Source organism: Bufo bufo, chromosome 1 (genome assembly GCF_905171765.1).
Source record: "Bufo bufo chromosome 1, aBufBuf1.1, whole genome shotgun sequence".
NCBI classification, from domain to species: Eukaryota; Metazoa; Chordata; class Amphibia; order Anura; family Bufonidae; genus Bufo; species Bufo bufo.
The window spans coordinates 56544800-56568435 of NC_053389.1; the positions used below are offsets into that span (position 1 = coordinate 56544800).

The 23636-nt window shown below is 47.1% G+C and overlaps 1 protein-coding gene across 15 annotated transcripts in view; it reads right to left on the reverse strand.

Moving 5' to 3' along the window:
* The window catches only part of PHLDB1 (pleckstrin homology like domain family B member 1), a 158964-nt gene that overhangs the window by 23961 nt on the left and 111367 nt on the right, over positions 1 to 23636 (reverse strand). For 11 of the 15 annotated variants that reach the window (XM_040424705.1, XM_040424674.1, XM_040424668.1 and 8 more), the window contains 6 exons: positions 22563 to 22706; positions 20250 to 20387; positions 15935 to 16063; positions 3947 to 4102; positions 3672 to 3782; positions 169 to 258 (listed from right to left, as the gene is read on the reverse strand). In XM_040424705.1, coding sequence (XP_040280639.1) covers positions 169 to 258; positions 3672 to 3782; positions 3947 to 4102; positions 15935 to 16063; positions 20250 to 20387; positions 22563 to 22706 — 768 coding nt within the window. The remainder of the gene's footprint in view (positions 1 to 168; positions 259 to 3671; positions 3783 to 3946; positions 4103 to 15934; positions 16064 to 20249; positions 20388 to 22562; positions 22707 to 23636) is intronic. The other 4 variants (XM_040424682.1, XM_040424722.1, XM_040424731.1 and 1 more) reach the window with 2 other exon arrangements.

Below are 23636 nucleotides of genomic sequence, written 5' to 3' on the forward strand. Positions count from 1 at the left end.
TGCGGAAATTTTCTGCAGCGTGTGGATGAGAATTATTAAAATGTCCTCCACTTTGCCGATACTGTAAATGCGCCATATTTTCCAGTTCTGACATGTCTCTATCGTAGAGATTAAGAAACTTTCATTCATGTTCTCTTGGAACAGTGTCACGTAAATCATGTTTCTTACCTCACGTAGAGCAGATGATCCAGTTAAGAAACCCCGTCGTCCTGACAATGTTTGGTGTCTTCTCTCCAACTGAACCAACTTTTCCTTTTCCTGTATAAGCATAAAATACCCAAGTGTGAACATATTCTGCAATGCTGCCTACAAGGACATTTCAGGACGGGTATGTGGTATTGGGGGGCTATAGGCGGCTCTCCCTAATTCCCAACACTACCTCAGTTTATGCAGCAGACCCCGGCACCTCTGAATACAATTTGTATAAGTGCCGAATGGATTTAGTTCATAACTTTTTGCTGTTATACCCCCAGTAGATTCAGTAGATCCATGAGCAGACTGCTCCCCCTCCTCCCTAAAGTGACCAACAGGCTGCAGTGTACACCGCTAACAGCAGCCAGACATCAGTCAGCACTGAAAGTCGAGCGCCGTTTTGGCTAATAGGAGAACAAAGCTGCTTTAAAGTGGTTTTCCGGGACTTAAAGGGCTCATGTGCTCGACTGTGTATTTTGAGGGTCACAAGTTGCGGATCTGCAAAGTATGGATACCATTTGTGTTGCATCCGCATTTTTTGCGGACCTACTGACTTCAAAAGGTTGATGATTCGCATTTTGCAGCCAAGTATAGCACATGTTCTATTTTTTTGCGGAATGGACATATGAATTCGGAAAGCACAAAGATCATCCATGTGCCTTCCGCAAAAAGATGAAATATCTGAAAAAACACGGACCACGGGCTCACTAAAGTCAATGGACAGCAAAACTCATATGGTGGTGTGCATGAGGCCAAACACTGAGGACACCTATAGGTCATCAATTTCTCATAGGTGTTAAGTCGACTCCTGGCACCCCAACCGATCAGCTATTTCAAAGGATTGAGCACTAAGGCTACTTTCACACTAGCGGCAGGACGGATACGACAGGCTGTTCACCCTGTCGGATCCGTCCTGCCGCTATTTCGCCGTGCCGCCGGAAAGCCACTCCGTCCCCATTGACTATAATGGGGACGGGGCGGAGCTACGGCGTAGCACAGCAGTGCACGGCGAGAGGCCGCCGAACTAAAAAGTCGGACATGCAGTACTTTTAGTCCGGCGGTCTCTCGCCGTGCACTGCAGTGCTGCACCGGAGCTCCGCCCCCGTCCCCATTATAGTCAATGGGGACAGAGTGGCGGTCCAGCAAAATAGCGGCAGGACGGATCCGACAGGGTGAACAGCCTGTCAGATCCGTCCTGCCGCTAGTGTGAAAGTAGCCTAAGGCCTCATCTTCAGCCTGAGACTTCACATCTCTCAGTCACATGGCCTTTCTGCAGCTCAGTCCTAATCGAGTGAATGGGAGTGAGCTGCAATATCCAGCACGGCCACTATACGATGTAGTGCGCTGTTCTTGGTACACTACACTAGAAGCTCTGTGGGCCTTTCAGATAGCTGATGGGTGGGGCAACTGGGAGTCGAACCCCCACCAATCAGATACTGATGACCTTACCTGAGGATAGGCCATCAGTATTAAGCCCCATTTATCTTTTACCCCATTTACAGTGGAGGAAATAATTATTTGACCCCTCACTGATTTTGTAAGTTTGTCCAATGACAAAGAAATGAAAAGTCTCAGAACAGTATCATTTCAATGGTAGGTTTATTGTAACAGTGGCAGATAGCACATCAAAAGGAAAATCGAAAAAATAACTTTAAATAAAAGATAGCAACTGATTTGCATTTCATTGAGTGAAATAAGTATTTGAACCCCTACCAACCATTAAGAGTTCTGGCTCCCACAGAGTGGTTAGACACTTCTACTCAATTAGTCACCCTCATTAAGGACACCTGTCTTAACTAGTCACCTGTATAAAAGACACCTGTCCACAGAATCAATCAATCAAGCAGACTCCAAACTCTCCAACATGGGAAAGACCAAAGAGCTGTCCAAGGATGTCAGAGACAAAATTGTAGACCTGCACAAGGCTGGAATGGGCTACAAAACCATTAGCAAGAAGCTGGGAGAGAAGGTGACAACTGTTGGTGCGATTGTTCGAAAATGGAAGGAGCACAAAATGACCATCAATCGACCTCGCTCTGGGGCTCCACGCAAGATCTCACCTCGTGGGGTGTCAATGGTTCTGAGAAAGGTGAAAAAGCATCCAAGAACTACACGGGAGGAGTTAGTTAATGACCTCAAATTAGCAGGGACCACAGTCACCAAGAAAACCATTGGAAACACATTACACCGCAATGGATTAAAATCCTGCAGGGCTCGCAAGGTCCCCCTGCTCAGGAAGGCACATGTGCAGGCCCGTCTGAAGTTTGCCAATGAACACCTGAATGATTCAGAGAGTGACTGGGAGAAGGTGCTGTGGTCTGATGAGACCAAAATAGAGCTCTTTGGCATTAACTCAACTCGCTGTGTTTGGAGGAAGAAAAATGCTGCCTATGACCCCCAAAACACCGTCCCCACCGTCAAGCATGGGGGTGGAAACATTTTGCTTTGGGGGTGTTTTTCTGCTAAGGGCACAGGACAACTTATTCGCATTAACGGGAAAATGGACGGAGCCATGTATCGTGAAATCCTGAGCGACAACCTCCTTCCCTCTGCCAGGAAACTGAAAATGGGTCGTGGATGGGTGTTCCAGCACGACAATGACCCAAAACATACAGCAAAGGCAACAAAGGAGTGGCTCAAGAAGAAGCACATTAAGGTCATGGAGTGGCCTAGTCAGTCTCCGGACCTTAATCCAATCGAAAACCTATGGAGGGAGCTCAAGCTCAGAGTTGCACAGAGACAGCCTCGAAACCTTAGGGATTTAGAGATGATCTGCAAAGAGGAGTGGACCAACATTCCTCCTAAAATGTGCGCAAACTTGGTCATCAATTACAAGAAACGTTTGACCTCTGTGCTTGCAAACAAGGGTTTTTCCACCAAGTATTAAGTCTTTTTTTGTTAGAGGGTTCAAATACTTATTTCACTCAATGAAATGCAAATCAGTTGCTATCTTTTATTTAAAGTTATTTTTTCGATTTTCCTTTTGATGTGCTATCTGCCACTGTTACAATAAACCTACCATTGAAATGATACTGTTCTGAGACTTTTCATTTCTTTGTCATTGGACAAACTTACAAAATCAGTGAGGGGTCAAATAATTATTTCCTCCACTGTATGTATTTAAAGAAACATTAAAGGGGTCATTCAGTAACCAGAAATACGCCTATAGTAGGCATATTTCTGGCACAGATTGCGGCGCAAAGGTCCTTTGCGCAGCAATCTGCGACACTTCCCTGACGGTAGGCCCGTCTCGTTTACCATTTTCTACTCCTAGTTTAGGCTTAGAAAATGGTCTAAATGTAAAACAGCAAGGAAGCTGTCTCACATTTCGAAGCGGCGGTGGATCCGCCAAAGTTATGTAGAGGCCGGCGCCTCTTCATAACTTTGGCGGATACACTGCCAGCTATAGGGAATATTAAGACCACCGTCTAAAACACTGGCCTTAATAAATGACCCCCTAATTTGTGTGTTGCTTTTACCTTGTGTAGCTGCAGTAACGCGGCACTTCTTTCCTGACCAAGGTGTTCAGCGTCTTGCGCAGCCTGGAGGCGGATCTGGTTGGCCTGATGCTCCAACGCAGCCAGACGTTCCTGACGGATACAGTAAAGCACATGGTGTAAGCCGAGCAACATTTGTAATGCAGCCTTTCTTCACTGCACTCCTGTTCTGCGGGATCTGTTGGAAGCCTCCATCCCAGATTGCATCGTATTTGTCGGACAGCGTGCATACGTAAACCCGTATCAGATGCACTTACCTTTCTGTGAGCAATACTTCTTTGGCAGTCTCCCTTATTCTTTAACAGCTGCTGGCTCATCGTCTCTCTCTCTTCTTCCAGGCGACTCTCCTTCTCCAGCTGCTGGAACTCAAGATCTTCAAACAGCTTCATCTGCGTCTCGAGGTGCTCCGATTCCTAAACAGAAAAACAGAGGTGTCAGGTATTACTCAAAATGCCCTGAAAGACATAGGGGCACATTTATTAAGACTGGTGTTTTAGACGCCGGTCTTAATTAAGCCCTGCACTGGCGATGGTTCCGCCGAAGTTATGAAGAGGCGCCGGCCTCTTCGTAACTTCGGCGTATCCACCCCCACTTCTAAATGTAGCTTTCTTGATGGCTTACATTTAGACCTTTTTCTACGCCTAAAACAAGCGTAGAAAATGACAAATGAGACGGGCCTGCCGGCCGTCCCCTTCCCAGCCCACGCCAGGGAGAAGTGGCAGATTGTGGTGCAACTAACACCTGCGCCGCAATCTGCGCCTGAAATACGCGTCTTTCAGCCTAATAAATGACCCCCATAGAATGCACAAAGAAAGACGCATCACAGTAAATGATACGGCAGAGATCCTAGGCTCACGAGACACTGGCTATACACAACCACCACACCGCAACATGCAAGGACACAGCAGACAATCTGAGAGAAAGCGCAAGACCACTGCATGCTGGTCGTCAATTAAAGTAATTCCGAGATGTGACTTTAAGACACAGTGCACTATATGGCGGTATTCAACCAAAAATGTCAACATGTACGAACCTACCGTGCCCATTAACACATTGCTGTTTTTTTGGGGGGGAGGTGTTCAATCGGCATAGGATTCCAATTAATGTAAAAGTGATTTCAATTTTCTTATTGCCATTTTTTCCTTTATCCAATTTCGGGTTCGGCTAGGCGTATCGCGCGACATTTCATGCAATGTTTGTTAATGGTTTCGCAATGCGTCAGCGACATGCCGTGGCGCGAGAGACGCAAAAAAATGTTGCAACTCATGCACAACTTTTCCTCCATTGTCTTTAACGGAATTTGTGGGGGAAACGCCAAATCACATCTCTAAAATAGTCGACTTTTCAGCAACTCGAAGTCACACAGTGCAGCCGAATCCTTAAAGGGGTTATCCCATCACGGAGGTAAAAAATTTAAATCAGATGATATAGTACATGACACTCTCTTTCAAACACAGCTAGAACCATACCTCATATGGATCCAGAGATCTTCCCGTTCATTGCTCCAACTGTTCTTCTAGATTTATTTCAGACTTGCAGTTCAGGGGGGGGTGTCCTTACTGAGGGGGGTTCTTTCTAAGGGGGCATGTACTTTCTGCTGCAGCTCTTTCTCTGTAACTCCCACAGCTTCTAACAGAACATATGGCTGGTGGCAGTTCAAGATTTAAACAAAGCACGTGCGACCATCTCAGTGACATGGACAGAGAAATAAGGAAAAGGACAAACAGCAGGTGGCGCTAAACAGATAGATTTTATTGAATAACTTAGTGGCTATACTTAATTTTTTAATTACATATTATTACAAAAGTATTCAGACCCCGGTGCTGGTTTGAAAACCGTAGAATATTTGTCGTGGGACAACCCCTTTAAAGGCACTTAAAGGGGGCATTCAGATTTTAGCTAATAAGGTATTGTCACTGCATGAGAAAATGTTATCCGATTTTCTAATATTCTTGCTTTACCCATTCATCGCAGCTTTCACAATCTCTGCTTGCAGACCTTCAAGGTGTCTTCCAGCCCAAGGAACATGTTATATTATAGTTTCCAATGATACAAAATAACGAAAGCAGCATGCTCACCTCAGGCTACTTTCACACTAGCGTTTACGTTTTCCGGTATTGAGATCCGTCATAGGGTCTCAATACCAGAAAAAAACACTTCCATTTTGTCCCCATTCATTGTCAGTGGGGACAAAACTGAACTGAACAGAAGGGAACGCTCCAAAATGCATTCCGTTCCGTTTAGTTGCGTTCCCATATCGGAGAGCAGACCGCAACATGTTGTATTTTGCTTTCCGTCCTGGGATGCGGAGCAAGACGGATCCGGCACGACCCCCAATGTAAGTCAATGGGGACAGATCCGTTTTTTCTGCCACAATAGAAAACGGATCCGTCCCCCATTGACTTTTAACAGAGTTAATGACCGATCCGTTTTGGCTATGTTACAGATAATACAACCGGATCCGTTCATAACGGATGCAGACGGTTGTATTATCAGTAACGGAAGCGTTTTTGCTGAACTCTGCGGCAGAAGAATCCGGCAGAACGCATGCAAACTGACTGCATTTTAAGACTGATCAGGATACTGATCCGTCTTACAAATGCATTGCAGGAACGGATCCGTCTGTCCGTTTGTCATACGGACAAACGGATCCGTTTTGATTTTTTTTCACATTTTTACCGGTCTGCGCATGCACATACTGGAAGGACGGATCCGGCACTAATACATTCCTATGGAAAAAAATTTACTCCACCATGCATTCTGTTTCCGTATTTCCGTTTTTCCGTTCCGTCGAAAGATAGAACATGTCCTATTATTGCCCGCAAATCATGTTCCGTGGCTCTATTCAAGTCAATGGGTCCGCAAAAAAAAAAAAACACATACGGAAATACATCCGTATGTCTTCTGTATCCGTTCCGTTTTTGCGGAACCATCTATTGAAAATGTTATGCCCAGCCTAATTTTTTCTATGTAATTACTGTATACTGTATATGCCATACGGAAAAATGGAACCGAAACGGAAACAAAAAACGGAACAACGGATTCTTGAAAAACGGACCGCAAAACACTGAAAAAGCCATACGGTCGTGTGACAGAGGCCTAAGGCTGGGGCTAATCATCTAATGATGTGTCACAAAAAAACAACTGCTGGACTTTTGGTTGGAGGTCGCGAGTAGCATGCGACTTCGTCGTCAGATACCACAACGCTAGGTGCGTGCGACTTTTCTGTGATTTGGCAATGTTTTTATAGCCAAATCCCAGCTCTAAAATAGCAGAGCAAAAGCTAGCTGTTCAACCAAATCTATCTGTATAGCACCACCTGCTGTATGTTCTTTTCCTCACTTCTCCGTCCATCTCACTGAGGTGGACGCACATGCTCAGTTCCATCCTTCAACGGCCACCGGCCTTTCTTCTGTTAGAAGATGTACAGGGAGCAGTTAGAGGGAGAGAGCTGCAGCCAGGGCTGTGGAGTCGGAGTCCATTGTGGTGGACCGACTCAGACTCCAAAAATATATCATAAATTGGTACAGTTACAGTAGTTCAATGCAGTGTGAACCGAGTATATTTTTATAAGAATTTTGGAAAATGATAAAATGTCCTATAAATGTCTGTTCTATTCCTGATCTAAGGATCTAGGCTTTTAGTCAAGATGAATGTGTGCTGCCCTTTATGTAGATGCTCAGTAGAAAACAGGATTAGGCGACTTGCACACAAACGTATTTTCATTCCATTTCCATTCCGTTTTTTTTGCAGACCGTATACGGAACCATTTATTTCAATGGACCTGCAAAAAAAACGGAAGGTACTCCATGTGCATTTCGTTTCTGTAATTCCGTTCCGCTAAAAAATAGAACATGTACTATAAGGCTGAGTTCACACGGGCGTTGCGGGAAAAGGTGCTGGTGCGTTGCGGGAACATGCGTGATTTTTCCGCGCGAGTGCAAAACATTGTAATGCGTTTTGCACTTACGTGAGAAAAATCGCGCATGTTTGGTACCCAAACTTCTTCACAGAAGTTCGGGCTTGGGATCGGTGTTCTGTAGATTTTATTATTTTCCCTTATAACATGGTTATAAGGGAAAATAATAGCATTCTGAATACAGAATGCATAGTACAATAGCGCTGGAGGGGTTAAAAATAATAATAATAATAATAATAATTTAACTCACCTTAATCCACTTGCTCGCGCAGCCGGCATCTCTTCTGTCTTCATCTTAGCTGTGTGCAGGAAAAGGACCTGTGGTGACGTCACTCCGGTCATCACATGGTCCGTCACATGATCTTTTACCATGGTGATGGATCATGTGATGACCGGAGTGACGTCACCACAGGTCCTTTTCCTGCACACAGCTAAGATGAAGACAGAAGGAGATGCCGGCTGCGCGAGCAAGTGGATTAAGGTGAGTTAAATTATTATTATTATTATTTTTAACCCCTCCAGCGCTATTGTACTATGCATTCTGTATTCAGAATGCTATTATTTTCCCTTATAACCATGTTATAAGGGAAAATAATAAAGATCGGGTCTCCATCCTGATCGTCTCCTAGCAACCGTGCGTGAAAATCGCACCGCATCTGCACTTGCTTGCGATTTTCACGCAGCCCCATTCACTTCTATGGGGCCTGCGTTGCGTGGAAAACGCAGAATATAGAGCATGCTGCGATTTTCACGCAACGCATAAGTGATGCGTGAAAATCACAGCTCATGTGCACAGCCCCATAGAAATGAATGGGTCCGGATTCAGTGCGGGTGCAATGCGTTCACCTCCCGCATTGCACCCGCGCGGATATCTCGCCCGTGTGAAAGAGGCCTTATTGTCTGCCTTACAGACAAGGATAAGACTGTACTGTTAGAGGCCAGCTGCACAGGGACGTCATCCATATTTTTTGTGTGCAAGAGGCCTCAGCCAGTGAATCAACGTGCCGAGAAAACCCCTTTAAGGCAAGTACTTCTTAGTATATCTAAACTTTCAATAAATTGTGCATAAATCTATTGTTCGTGCATGTTCTCTGTATGCTTCATGTTTCAGGCCTCCTGCACATGAACATGCGCGCCACGTGGCCGTGCTGCGGACCGCAATGCACGAACACCCACCGTGGGGCAGCGCAGCGGATCGCGGACCAATTCACTTTAATGGGTCCGCGATCCGGCCGTTCCGCAAAAAGATAGGACATGTTCTATCTTTTTGCGGAATGGAAGTACGGGACGAAACCCCACAGAGGCACTCCGTAGTGCTTCCGTAGGGTTCAGTTCCGTGCTTCCGATCCGCATCTACGGATTTGCGGACCAATTGAAGTGAATGGGTCCGCATCCGTGATGCGGAATGCACACAGAACGGTGCCCATGTATTTTCGGATCCGCAAATGCGGTCCGAAATACAGCCACGGAGCGCACACGTTCACGCGCAATAAGCCTTAGGGCTTGTTCACATGAACGTGTGATGCCCGTGGCTATTCCGCATCACGATACCCAAACAATAGAACTACGGCTCCAATTATAAGTACAAAAATTCTCTTTATTAAAAAAAACACAATCACATTGTCATAAAGACAGCAGTAAACAGGTATGTTGTGGTGAGGAAAGACCCGAGGAGGACCGGGGGATCGACACACATGGGCTCACATGAGTTAGTAAGGAGCGTCGCAACAAAGCCAGAAAAAGAAAAGAAAAAGTAACTCTGGATGGTTGGATCCAATGAGAAATATACATAGCCAGTGTTGAAATAAAGAAAAGCTCAGAAAAAGTACCCAATATTAGTGCCCCGGTCCCTCAGTCTCCTTGTCCCAACGCCGTTTCACCAGCAACCTGGCTTCTTCTGGGGACGCCTATGTATATTTCTCATTGGATCCAACCATCCAGAGTTACTTTTTCTTTTCTTTTTCTGGCTTTGTTGCGACGCTCCTTACTAACTCATGTGAGCCCATGTGTGTCGATCCCCCGGTCCTCCTCGGGTCTTTCCTCACTACAACATACCTGTTTACTGCTGTCTTTATGACAGTGATTGTGTTTATTTAATAAAGAGAATTTTTGTACTTATAATTGGAGCTGTAGTTCTATTGTTTGGGTATCGAATTTTGTAAAATGTGTTAGGGCTCCTTTCACTTTATTACTACCCGGTGTATTTAATTGGTGGGCATTTCGCATCACGGATGCGGACCCATTCATTTCAATGGGTCCGCAAATCCGGACATGCGGAACGGAACGGAACACTACAGAGGCACTACGGAGTGCTTTCCGGGGTTCTGTTCCGTGCTTCTGCACCGCAAAAAGATAGAACTTGCTCTATCTTTTTGTGGAACGGAAGGATCGCACACCCATTCAAGTTCAAGTGCGGTCCACAGCACGGGCACGGGCTTCACACGTTTAGTTTTCTTTTCCTCTGAGCTCATGTTTGGAGAGGTGAGCTGCTCTGATGGCTTCCATATGCTATACATAGAATATTCAGAAATACAGAAACACAAGATACAAAAAAGCTTAAATTAAGTTATCGCTTTAAATATGCGCCATGTATGAGGAAGCGGGAGTCGGAGTTAGGGGAAATTGATGAGTCAGAGCTTTGGCATACCGACTCCTCAGCCCTGGCTGCAGCGGAAAAGATACGCCTGCTGAAAAAGTACACGCCCTCTGAGCTGTGATCGGGAGAGAGCTTCAGTAGGAAGGACACACCCTCTGAGCTGTGATCGGGAGAGAGCTTCAGTAGGAAGGTCACGCCATCTGAGCTGTGATCGGGAGAGAGCTTCAGTAGGAAGGACACGCCCTCTGAGCTGTGATCGGGAGAGGGCTTCAGTAGGAAGGACACGCCCTCTGAGCTGTGATCGGGAGAGAGCTTCAGTAGGAAGGACACGCCCTCTGAGCTGTGATCGGGAGAGAGCTTCAGTAGGAAGGACACGCCCTCTGAGCTGTGATCGGGAGAGAGCTTCAGTAGGAAGGACACGCCCTCTGAGCTGTGATCGGGAGAGAGCTTCAGTAGGAAGGACACGCCATCTGAGCTGTGATCGGGAGAGAGCTTCAGTAGGAAGGACACGCCCTCTGAGCTGTGATCGGGAGAGAGCTTCAGTAGGAAGGACACGCCCTCTGAGCTGTGATCGGGAGAGAGCTTCAGTAGGAAGGACACGCCCTCTGAGCTGTGATCGGGAGAAGGCTTCAGTAGGAAGGACACGCCCTCTGAGCTGTGATCGGGAGAGGGCTTCAGTAGGAAAGACACTCCCTCTGAGCTGTGATCGGGAGAGGGCTTCAGTAGGAAGGACACGCCCTCTGAGCTGTGATCGGGAGAGAGCTTCAGTAGGAAGGACACGCCCTCTGAGCTGTAATCGGGAGAGGGCTTCAGTAGGAAGGACACGCCCTCTGAGCTGTGATCGGGAGAGGGCTTCAGTAGGAAGGACATGCCCCCTGAGTTGTGATCGGGAGAGAGCTTCAGCAGGAAGGACACGCCCTCTGAGCTGTGATTGGGAGAGGGCTTCAGTAGGAAGGACACGCCCTCTGAGCTGTGATTGGGAGAGGGCTTCAGTAGGAAGGACATGCCCTCTGAGTTGTGATCGGGAGAGAGCTTCAGCAGGAAGGACACGCCCCTTGAACCGGTTAGCTTGCAATAAATCCAGCAGAGCAATTGGAGCAATGAATGGACAGATCTCTGGAGGTGCTGGGCTGCTTCTAGCTTTGGTAGAAAGAGATTGTCATACTAATATGGCGTCTGATTTCATTTCTCACGTTAATCATGGGATATCCCCTTTTAACATGGAGCTGCTCTGGGTCCTGCAATGGCTCCACAAAGCCCCAGAGATGCTTTCTGGTCAAGTTCAGCCAAGTAACAAAGTGAAACTTTCTCACAAAATGAAAAGAAATAAATGCGAACTGTGTATTTAGCCGGACCTCCCCAAACCCTGCGACTTTATACACTTTATGTTCTGCGGGAAACAGATTATTATTTCATTGTGCAGGTTTAGGTCAATGAGGACAACATCTGAAAAAGAGAATTTCAAAGAAAATGTATTTATGGCACAGATTGGCGGGAGTCCGACACCACGCACCGCCGCCAATCAGCGCAGTGCTGGTGCGGGGTGTCGGACCCCCGCTGATCTGATATCCGGAGGGTAGGCCCTCAATATCCAATTCTTGGACAACCCCTTTAGGGCTCGTTCACACGAATGTGTGCTGCCCGTTGCTGTATTGCGGACCGCATTTGCGGATCCGCAATACACGGGCACCGTTACGTGTGCATTACGGATGCGGACCCATTCACTTCAATGGGTCCGCAAATCCGGAGATGCGGAACAGAAGCACGGAACAGAACACTACGGAAGCACTACTCTGTGGCGTTTCTGTCCGCACCGCAAAAAGATAGAACATGCTCCATCTTTTTGGGTCCGCGATCCCTCCGTTCCGCATTCAAGTGAATGGGTCCACGATCCCCATGCGGCTGCCCCACGGACGGTGCCCGTGCATTGCGGACCGCAATTTGCCGTTCACAGCACGGGCTTCACACGTTCGTGTGAACGAGCCCTTAAAGTCATATTTTATAGACTCGCATATCTATTGGTTCAGTTATGTGGGCGTGCCCCTCTGGGGTCCTCTGATGTCATAGGATGACACCTGCACAGCAGTGTAATAAGACTTAGGGCTCATGCACACGAACGTATTTTCTTTCCGTGTCCGTTCCATTTTTTATTTTTTGCGGAACCATTCATTTCAATGGGTCCGCAAAAAAAATAAAAAAAACGGAAGTTACTCCTTGGGCATTCCGTTTCCGTATGTCCTTTCTGCCAAAAAATAGAGCATGTCCTATTATTGTCCCGCATTACGGACAAGGATAGGACTGTTCTATTAGGGGCCGGCTGTTCCGTTCTTCAAAATACGGAATGCACACGGACGTTTTCCGTATTTTTTGCGATCCGTTTTTACGTATGCATGAGCCCTGAACTGAGCGATCTTATATTTTCAAGCGACATTGGTAAATAATATATTAGTGTTATGTGTTAATAGAAATGTCAGATAGGTTTATGCATGCAATAAGATGGCGGTTATACCGGCGGTCCACTGGTGCAGAACCGGTGACACCGCATCTATACCCTATGCAGACCCACCCGCACGCAATGGGCTGATATTAGAGAGCATTACACGTGCTTTTCAATAAGGGAGGGAGAGAAGTGATATTTTACGGTTGGCGTCTTATAATCTTATGGAAACTACGGTTAGTCCTTTGCTCACGACCACCGCTGAGAGTCATTCAGACAGGAAAACAAAGACATTACAAGGAACCCGTGGATTCATGCTGAAATGAAATCCTGGCAGGCTCCCTCATTTTACTGACCCACGTCCTTACTCTAAGATGCTGTGGCTTGGTGTAAGGAAAAAGTAGTTGGATACAGTATACAGTGAGCTCCTGTGCTCCCTCTAGTGGTGGCTGCCGTCAAATTATGTTCTTAATTTATGCCTATACAGGGGTTTTGGAGCTGTGTATCAGAAAACTAAGCTCCAACCACTATCAAGATATATTAAGAAATTGATCAGCATAGAACTGAAGACCTAAAAATGACCTGTGTTAAAATTTGGAGATTGACTTAAAGGGCATCTGTCAGCAGTTTTGTCTCTATGACCCTGGCTGACCTGTTACATGTGCGTTTGACAGCTGAAGGCATCTGTGTTGGTCCCATGTTCATATGTGTCCGCATTGCTGAGAAAAACAATGTTTTATTATGTGCAAATGAGCCTCTAGGAGCAACGGGGGCGTTACCATTACACCTAGAGGCTCTGCTCTCTCTGCAACTGCCGCATCCTCAGCACTTCGATAAGACCAGGCATTATAATGTTTGCACTGCCTGGTCCTGTCGATCAAAGTGCAGAAGGCGCAGCAGTTGCAGAGAGAGCAGAGCCTCTAGGTGTAATGGTAACGCCCCCGTTGCTCCTAGAGGCTCATTTGCATATAATAAAACATCATTTTTCTCAGCAGTGCGAGCACATATGGACATGGGACCAACACAGATGCCTTCCGCTGCCAAGCGCACATGTAGCAGGTCAGCCGGTGTCATAGGAACAAAACTGCTGACAGATGCACTTTAAGGCTATGTCCACATGGACGTTTTCTGAATTTTGCCACATCATTGCAAGAGGTGAAATCCACAGTGAAAATGCACAAAAGGAATTGACATGCTGCAGATTTGAAACCCGCTCTACCTGTCAATTTCATTGCCGATTTTATTTTCAGGACATGTGGATAAGATTTGTGAAAATTTCACCCACTGCGGATTTTCTGCCCAATTCGGCTGGAAAATTCACAGCCAAACCGCCACGTGTGAACACACCCTTAAGGCCTCTTGCACACGACCGTATGCCCTCCGAGACATACGGTCCGTGAGCGGGCCATATGTCTCCCGAAGCGGCATTGATCGTGCGTACGGGAGCGCACAGCATCATAGATACAATGACGCTGTGCACGTCGGGCCGCCATATGATCTTATAAGTGCGGGACAATGGCCTCGCGGGCCGCCCGACGGGCACAGAGTCATTGTATCTATGATGCTGTGCGCTCCCGTGCACACAATCAATGCCGCTCACGGAGCGTATGTCTTGGAGGGCACACCGTTGTGAGAAAGAGGCCTTAAAGGGATGGAAGGAATGTGTCATCAGAAAATGAATTGTTTAAATCACATTTTTATGTTAAACACATGGTGGTGAGTTTTGGTCCCACATCACTATCTATGTTCACAAAATTTGTGTGTAATCTTGCGATGTTCACACCGGCCTCTAGGCCTACAATATGTTAAGACTACCTGTCCTTTGAGAGCAGCTACATGGGTCATGGACACAATGGACAGGGGGTGGGAGGGAACCCCATTGACTTCTATGGGAGACTTTTCTAGGCAGCTGTGTGAACCTTTGCAGAGGTCAGGAGGGAGCAGATAAGCTGTCATATCATCTATTGTGAATGATGGATCCTGTGTTACCTATATAAAAGGTACTACTTGTCATTGTAATCCTGGCTGTGATGATAATGAGATGACTACTGAAAAGTTACCTGTACGGAACAGGAAACCATGACTTATTATTAGACCTATTGGTCGGTGTAAAAATTGCATGATTATATACATATATACAAGTATTTTTTTAGATAGTCACATGGGGGGAAAAAAAAAAAACTCACCAACAATTAAAAAATATGTTTAACATAAAAACCTGATTTAAACAATAGGTCGTTTTGATGACACCTTCCCTTTAAGGCTCTGTTCAAGCTGGACCCATGTGAGGTACAGGGCTGGTTCTAGCTTTGTCAGGTTGTCATGTACTATATCAGGGATGGCCAACCTGCGGCCCTCCAGCTGCTGCAAAACTACAACTCCCAGCATGCCCAGATAGCCTACAGCAGAGCATGGTGGGAATTGTAGTTTTACAACAGATGGAGAGCCGCAGGTTGGCCATCCCTGTACTATATGATGTCTGATTTTTATTTATTACATTAATCATGGGAGAAACCCTTTAAGGGGGTGCAGCTCTTAACACTTCATTTTCAGGATTGTGGGGGTCCAGGGGTGGGATCCCCATGATTATAAAGTAAAAGCGTATCCTAGCACAGGGGTTCGGCAACCTTCGGCACTCCAGCTGTTGTGAAACTACAATTCCCAGCATGCTCCATTCATTTCTACGAGAGTTCCGAGAAGAGTAGAGGAAGTATGCATGCTGGGAATTGTAGTTTCACAGCAGCTGGAGTGCCGGAGGTTTCCGACCCCTGTCCAAGAAATATGCTATCGCTTTATAAGATGGGAGTACCCCTTTAAGACAATATTTTTCACTCAAATAATCAATTTATGATGAAAAACCAGTTTCTATTAAATGGGTTTTGCAAGATTTAACAAGTGATGCACAATGGACGGAGCTGTGTAATACCGGCACAGGAGCTGCTCAGAAATAGCCGATTGGCGGGTGTGCGAGGATCGGCCATCACTTGTAAAATCCTGGAAATACCCTTTAAGGGTGAATGAATGGATAAAGCGAAATTAAGAAAACATGGATAAACGAGGAGAAGCAAGATGGCGCTCAGTAGTAAAGAAGCCAGAGTATAACACATAGACAACGGATTAGTCAGTGCGAAGTAAGGAAGATCCTGAGCGATTGCGCAGGGAGGTAACATACGAACACGACACAAACCTGTCCACGGCATAACGGAACATAAAAGAGCTGAATAAATGAGTAAAAGACTGCCGACGTGGGACAGACAGTAGTGCCAGGCAGGGTCCACTATTGGCAGACTGACCCGTGTGAGCTGGCACTGCACTTGCTCCCTTAGAGCTTCGGGGCAATTATGGAGTTGTCTCTGGAGGTCGTGGTGAGAAAGCTGAACGCTCTGCATTTCCATCCTTTGCTGCTCCAGCTTCTCCCGAACCTTAATCCCGTGGGGTAATCCAAAAGACAAAAATGGGGAACAGGACACTGCACTGTAACCTCAGCCATGCACAGCCATAAGATGTAGGACTTAATACATAGGAGAGGAGGGGTGGAGAGAGAGAGGGGGGCGAAGATTAAACTGGAGGATACAGAAGAGCAGAGAAGATAGAACAGTAGGAAGAGTGGATGACGGGGCATCATAAACTCACTGCCAGAGGGCGCTGCAACAGCTAGGGACCACTGGGCACCGGCTACATTAGCGGCACGTAAAGGCGTGAGTGTGTGCGCGGACTATGCTCTATGACAAAGGCAAACACAACCCACACGCGGCTCTCCCAACCTCCATATAATACAGTGTACTCAGATATCATCACACAAGTCTGTGCAACTGAAAGCAGCGAAAAGGTTGGGAATCGCTAATAAGGTCTCGTCTCACAATAGTGCGTTATGCAGAAGTACTTACCTACAGCAACTACAGCATGCAAAGTGAGAGTGGAAGGAGGTTAGTAGAATTAATCCAGGTTAATAGCACATGACATTAAACGGCAGACAAATCTCATAACCACAGCACGTGAAGCAAGAGTGCAGTGATGGCGAACCTCCGCCACTCCAGCTGTGGTAAAACTACGACTCCCAGCATGCTCCATTCAGTCCTATGGAGTTCTGAGAACAGCCAAGCAAGTGTGCATCTTGGGAGTTGTAGTTGAACCACAGCTGGAGCGCCGGAGGTCCGCCATCACTGACGTAGTGGATGTAGAACTGAGCAGTGCTGACCCTGGCACCCAACGTACAAGCTCGGCTCCATTAGGCTACACTTTCGCTCCTTACGGTCACTGCCGCCCGTATTTAAAACAGCCGGTCAAATGATATGGGTTCCAACCCACAATGAAAGTGGCGACCTGTTCATGGCCTTCCCCCTGCGCTCCGTAAACCACAGCGCATGCGTGAGAACGACTTTCCCTAGCGCTGTAGAGCATGCAATACTATCACGCTCCCTAACCAGGCTGGCGGCCTTGGGCGCTTACTGCTGACGTCATGCAGGTCAGCTCGTGAACCTGCCCGTCTGCGCAGGCGGACTGGTTAGGGGGCGTGATAGTATTGCATGCTCTACAGCGCTAGGGAGAGATTCGCTCTCACGCATGCGCTGTGGTTTATGGAGCGCAGGGGGAAGGCCATGAACAGGTCGTCACTTTCACTGTGGGTTGGAACCGGGCTAGGATCTAGGAACCGCATATCATTTGACCAGGGAGCGCAGCGCTGGCCCAATAGGCAACTTTTAATAAGTAGCAAAGAAAAAAATTGTATCCACAAGGGGGGGGGGGGGGGGAACTTAAAATTAAACATGAAGTACCCCTTTAAAGATTATTCCGATGACACATTGCATTTAGAAAGAGAGCAGGGTCTATCTGGTAAAATGGGATGCGGGACAATGTGTGTAAAACTCATAGAAGAGGTTACCTTACATGTACTTTCCATACCTTTCACGTGCCGGTGTATGCAGCTTTTATATCAGGCCTGTTACGTGGCTGCAGCTTTACTATATATGACTATATATGGGCTACTGCCCTACATCGGTGCGAGGGTCAGAGCTGTTCGGGCAGGTGTTAGATTAGGGCTTGATCTTCACGAGGCAGCGTGCCGCTCGGCTGAGAAAGCCCAGAACAGGCGAGTACAGGTGAAGCACATAAAAAGGACGGGGAAGATTTACTATTCAACATGCGCTACAATTCTGCTGCAAGTTGCAAAAAATACAAATAAAAAATGGCGCACGTGCTTTGCGCCATATTTATTACGTGTTTTAGACACTTTTCTCAGCTCTTCCGACTGGTGGGAGTGGCTAACCAGGAAATGGGTGTGGTCTATTTGAAGGGGGCGTGGTTCAAGTGGTGTCAGTGTGCGCCAAAATGTTGTCACAACATAAAGTAAGCTAATAGGCGGTATAAACTAGACTGGCTAAATGTGTCACCCATCAATCTGGCACGTTTTTACCTAAAATATATATAATAGCTGACCAGAAACTAACATGGGTAAGACAACCGACCTACCAGGTAGGTAACTGAACGCGGGATACAGCGTAAGCAGCGGCACAGCTAGGAACCCGCTGAGAGAGATTTAGGGTGCAAGTGTTGTGCGGATCCACAAAACACGGATACCGGCCGTGTGCGTTCCGCATTTTGCATGGCCGGCACTATATAGAAAATGCCTATGCTTGTCCGTAATTGCAGAGAAGAATAGGACATGCTTTATATTTTTTGCGCAATATTGCGGAACGGATGCAGACCCAGAATTACAGTCGTGTAAATGGGCCCTTACTAAGCAAAATGTGCAGGAATTCTGGCTTAAATTCAGCAAAAAGAAAAAAAAAAAAAAGCTGGCGCGGCTATTTCAGTCAGCCCCATAAAAATGAATGGGAGTGGTGGCTGCGCAAGCGCGGTGCGCTCCCCATCACTGGTATGGGGAGAGCGCTTGGTGGTGGCCGGACCCGGGGTCCTCCAGCCATCGCCTTCCCCGCTCAGTTCTCGATATAGGTGTGGGTCCCAGGGGTAGGACCCGCACCTATCAGACAATGGGGGCATATCCTACCATATTGGAATACCCCTTTAAAGGTGTCATAAAATGCTCTATATTTATTACCCCCTTAAGGAACAAGCCGATTTTGGTATTATGGACTACAGGCATTTTTAATTTTTGTCTCAACGCATTTAGAAAGCCATAACTTGTAAGAGAGGGTTTTTTTTTAGTGTGGGATGCATTGTAATTTTTTATTTTAGGGTACATATAATGTATTCATTAACTTTCATCAACTTTTTGAGGGGGCAGACTTGATTAGACCTCAGCTGACACGGAAACCTATCAGCACCTATGGATCTTGTGGCAGGGGCGTAGACAGGGTGACAAAGGAAGCTCCCTCTTTTTAAGGCTATCTTCACACGTCGGTATCTGTTTTGCGGTCTGCAAACCATGGATCCACAAAATACGGATGCGGTCCGGGTGCATCCTGCACTTTTCACTTGCAAAAATTCTTCTTTGCAAAATAGACAAGTATAGGACATGTTCTAAAATTTGTGGCATGGATGTGGACAGCCCATGGATGACATCCATTTGCTGTCCGCATTTTTTTGGGGTCCACGTGCAATCTCCCAAAAATGCAGATGAGACTCGGAGCAGAAATACGATTGTGTGAATGTAGCCTAATGGCTGAGGTGATGCGGTGAGTATCGACCTTGGCATCTGAGGAGCCAAGATGCAAATTATCCTCAGGCTGGCACAGTGATTGCATGAGCACAGCTTCTATACATCATCCCAGTAAAAAGGATTGAGCTGCAGTACCAAGCACAGCCACTATAGCATGTACGGCGCTGTTCTTAGCATATTATGAAGAGGCTGCAGCGCTCAGAGCACCACGGTCCCGTCAAACAGCTAACTGGTGAGAGTGTCGGGAGTCGGACCCCCGCTGACCTGATACCCTATCCTGAGAATAGGTTAACAATATATAAGTCCAGGAAAAGTCTTTGAGGTACAGTAAATTTATGTGATTTTGTGGAAAGGGGTGTTAATGGTGTGCTCCATTATTCTTGTGCAAAATATTGGTGTAGAGTAAGCCAAACAAGAGGTGGCGTGAGGAGAAGTGACTAACATACCCAGTAAGACGTGCCACGTTTATCACATGGAGTGCGCCACTGTGATAAATTTGGCGCATTGTCTGCCTGCACAGTCTAGTTATACGCTCTCTAAATTTAGGATAGTGATAATAAGTCTGCCCCCCCCGTGTCTCGTTACCTAATCCCTATAAAAATAGGATGGAAAGATTTTGGATACTGGACGATACGTCCACGAGCACATCGGCCATTTCCATATAAACCCCCTTGTGGTTCCATGCACTACACATTGCATTAGATGTACAGCAGGACTAGACAGCGCCCCGCACAGGAGGCAGGCCGATTCTACACATTATTATAGAGTTGTTGTCAGGCCTCTCTGGCAATGGGAGAATACAAGAATGTTATATATCTGGCCGGTCAATTCATCATCACCTTTTATTTGAGTCAGTGCTAAGTTCTCTTCCCACTCAAAAGGTCAGAAAGGTAAAAGAACCATCAGCAGTCGGAAAAATAGGGACAGAGAGGGAAAGAGGGGTTTCCACCCGGTACCAGGACAATAGAACTGTACATGGCATTTGGTACCTTTTCTTTCTCCTTTTGGATGTTACTTTCCAGGGTGTTTAGGCTGTCCTGAAGCTGCTGCACCATCCTCTGCTCCTGCTGCAGCTGAGACATCTCGGCCTCTCGCTCCCCTTGCAGCAGCGCACGCTCCACCTCTGCCTACATGGAGGAAGGACAAACAGCGTCATCACATCTGCCTGGGTTCTGTCCTCACCTCTTCTGAGGTCCTTTGTGACCAAGGTTAAAGAGTAACTAAAGTTTAATTCAACTTTTTTTTTATTTTTTTTTTTAAATGTCCCAAATACCCAAAAAAAAAAAATTCTAAGATACTTTATTAATTGATTTTGGCTTTTTACTAAAGAAATTTGCACCTAAAGTCCTGATTTTCTGCGCGCTTTAAATTCACTCTATTCACACATCGCGGTGTACGGAGTACCGATTCCTTGCAGCAAATGGTTTACGGGCAGGAGCACACATTGCTGCCCCTGCCTGTGCCCCCCGAGGTTTACTAAATGCTGGCGTAGGACATGGGTACCCTGTAACCACGTGCTATGCCAGGAATATCTGAGCGGAGTGGGCTCCTGCCTGTGCCAGCTTCGCTTACATGCAGGACTTTTACCGGTACAGGCAGGATTTACAGGGTAACCATGACGGACTTTTACCGGTACAAGAGGGCACAGGCAGGATTTACAGGGTAACCATGTGCTATGCCAGCATTTAGCCAACCTCAGGGGGCACGGGTAGGAGCAGCAATGTGAGCTCCTGCCTGTACACCGTTTGCTGCGCCCCATTGATACAGTGCAGAGTCCGTACTCCGTACACCGCTGAGAAGTCAGCAAAGTGCGAATATAGTGAATTTAAAGCGCGGTAGCAATCAGGTCTTTGCAAATGTCTTTAGTAAAAAGTCAAGATCAATTAATAAAGTGTATTAGAAAAATTATTTTTAGGGCATTTGGGACATTTAAAAAAAAAAAAAGTTGAGTAAAAGTTTAGTTAGTTACTCTTTCAAGAGCATCTGTCAGGATGATCGACCCTATTAAACCAGGCATACAGTCTGGTGGGGTTGATCATGCTGGTAAAAAATCTGTCCTTTATATGACTCTCTGTGGCCCCATTACTGAGAAAAATGAACTTTAATTCAAATGGAAATGACCTAACTGGAGCCCCTTAGGGCCGGCCAGAGCCCTCGGAGCACCAGTTTGTTACACCTCTTTAGTTTCAGTCCATCCCCCCTTCACCTGCAGTGACAGGGCTAGTCTTCTACTGCCTGCTGGTCATCTAGTGCCAAGACTTGCATTCTCCTGTCTGTACTGTATCTTCTGGTTTTTGTGCTTGCTCACTGTTTTTCCAAGCAGCGCAGATTCAAACTGAGCAAGCGCCGAGACCCCGAGATGACAGTACTTGACAGTTGTAGCGCAGCAAGAAGACACAGAGAGAAAGCGGCGAGACAAGAAGATACAGAGCAGCCAGGAGAATAGAATACAGGTCTAGGAGAACAGGAGGCATTAGAAGACTACCCCTGTCAATGGGGTATGGGGGTGTAACAAACTGGTGCTCCGAGGGTTACGGCCAGTCCCTTGGTGCTCCAGTTAGGTCTAAAAGGACTGCCCAACCATCTAAGGTGCATTGTTTGGCAGACCCGGGAGAAAAAAAAAAAAAAACGATAGAGCGAGCTGAACGTCAACATGGCTGATCCTTTGTTCTCAAGGGAGATACGCCGCCACCATTAATGTCTGGGTTGCAGCTTACTCCCCTATCCTCACTCAGCCTAACCAATAGCGCAAGGGTAAGGAGATCAGGAGGAATAGCAGTCTGCTGAACACAGATGAAAACGTGTGGCCACCTTAAAGGGGTTATCCAATTTCTGAAACAGCCCCACTGGTAATATACTTACCCCACTCCCGGCAGACGGGGACGGACCTACCTAGCATCGCGGGTGATGCTAGGGAGGCTCATCCCCGTCCCCGCCTGCCATTAGCTGCTCCCCCCGCCAGCAGATGCTTTCATCCGTGTACAGGGAGAAGCAGCAGCGGCGGTGCAAGGACCAGGAGTGGCAACGGGAGCGGGGTAAGTATATTACCTGTGAGGGGCCTGGCACATGGGGTGGCTGTTTCAGGAATTGGATAACCCCTTTAAGGCACTTGTTCTGTTTTTCATAAGATCTGGGACAGATAATGTTGAAGTAAAAAAAAAAAATGGAGCAAGTTGCAATCCCCAGTGTGAACATGTGGCAACCCGCCTTTGTTCCTACAAATGGAACAGAATAAAAAGAAGTTCATCTCAGCACAAGCGCAAGGAGCGAGCAGGAAACCCGGCGGTGGGATGGACTCTGACCTCTTGTGCGCTTTCCTGTAACTGTCTCTCTAGTTCCGTCACTCGGTTCTTCAGCTGATCGACGCGACTCAACGTCATCCTGCGCTGTTCCTCCAAGACGAGCAATTCACCAGCGACATCGCCGGGCGATACGCCATCTTCCTGCTGGGAAGGAAAAAAGAGGATTCGTTATCTACTTCTTCATTTGCTTTGATCGCTTGACATTTTTCCTGTTTGTCACTTGTTCTCATCTTGAACATTTAGGGCATATCTACAGAATAGGTCTGATAGATGCAGGTCCCACACTTATCTCCAGGACGGGGCCCCCTGACCTCCGTCCTGCCTCCTCCAGGCAGCGAGTGAATGGAAAGCTATCTCCACTTCTATGGAGCTTAGCCAGGGAAACACCTGGAGGACATGACAGTGAAGAGAGAGGGCCACGTATCTCCATTCATTGGACACCTGCTGCCTCACCACATGGGGTAGGGGCAGGGCCGTCTTTGCCGCAGGGCAAAAGGGGCAGCTGCCCCGGGCCCAGTTGCTCATGGGGGCCCTGGCGGCTGGCCCAACTCGCGACTCTGACTCAGTCTCTCTATAATCTAATGTGCAGAAGCGCTGCAAGCAGCACAGACAGTCTACTCATCACCAGTCACCCACACAGATGTGACGTCTAGAAAAACTTGAACTTACAGCGCCGCCCCCCGCCCCCGTCACTCACGTCTCACGTGGTAAAAGGGGGTGTGAGTGTCTTGTGTGAGTCATCACCGTCCGCAGCCTGGTGAAGCGCCACGGCGGAGCAGGCACCAGCAGGGACTAAGTCCCCGCCTCCGGTCCAGAGGCTAAAGGGATTGGCTGGCAGTGGTGAGTGAGTCACACACAGCCTCACGTGATGTGAGTTGTGACCACTTACCAGACAAGAAGTCCAGACCAGTCTGAAGTAGTCACTGACCTGCTGACCTGACCTAGTGACCTACCTAATAGTACAGACTACACTGCCGCGCCAGGAGGGGAGGACAAGACTGAGGAGGAGGTAAGCAAAAAGCAGTGGCACGCTGCGCATAGGCATTATTTTTATAATGCCTATGTGGCACCACT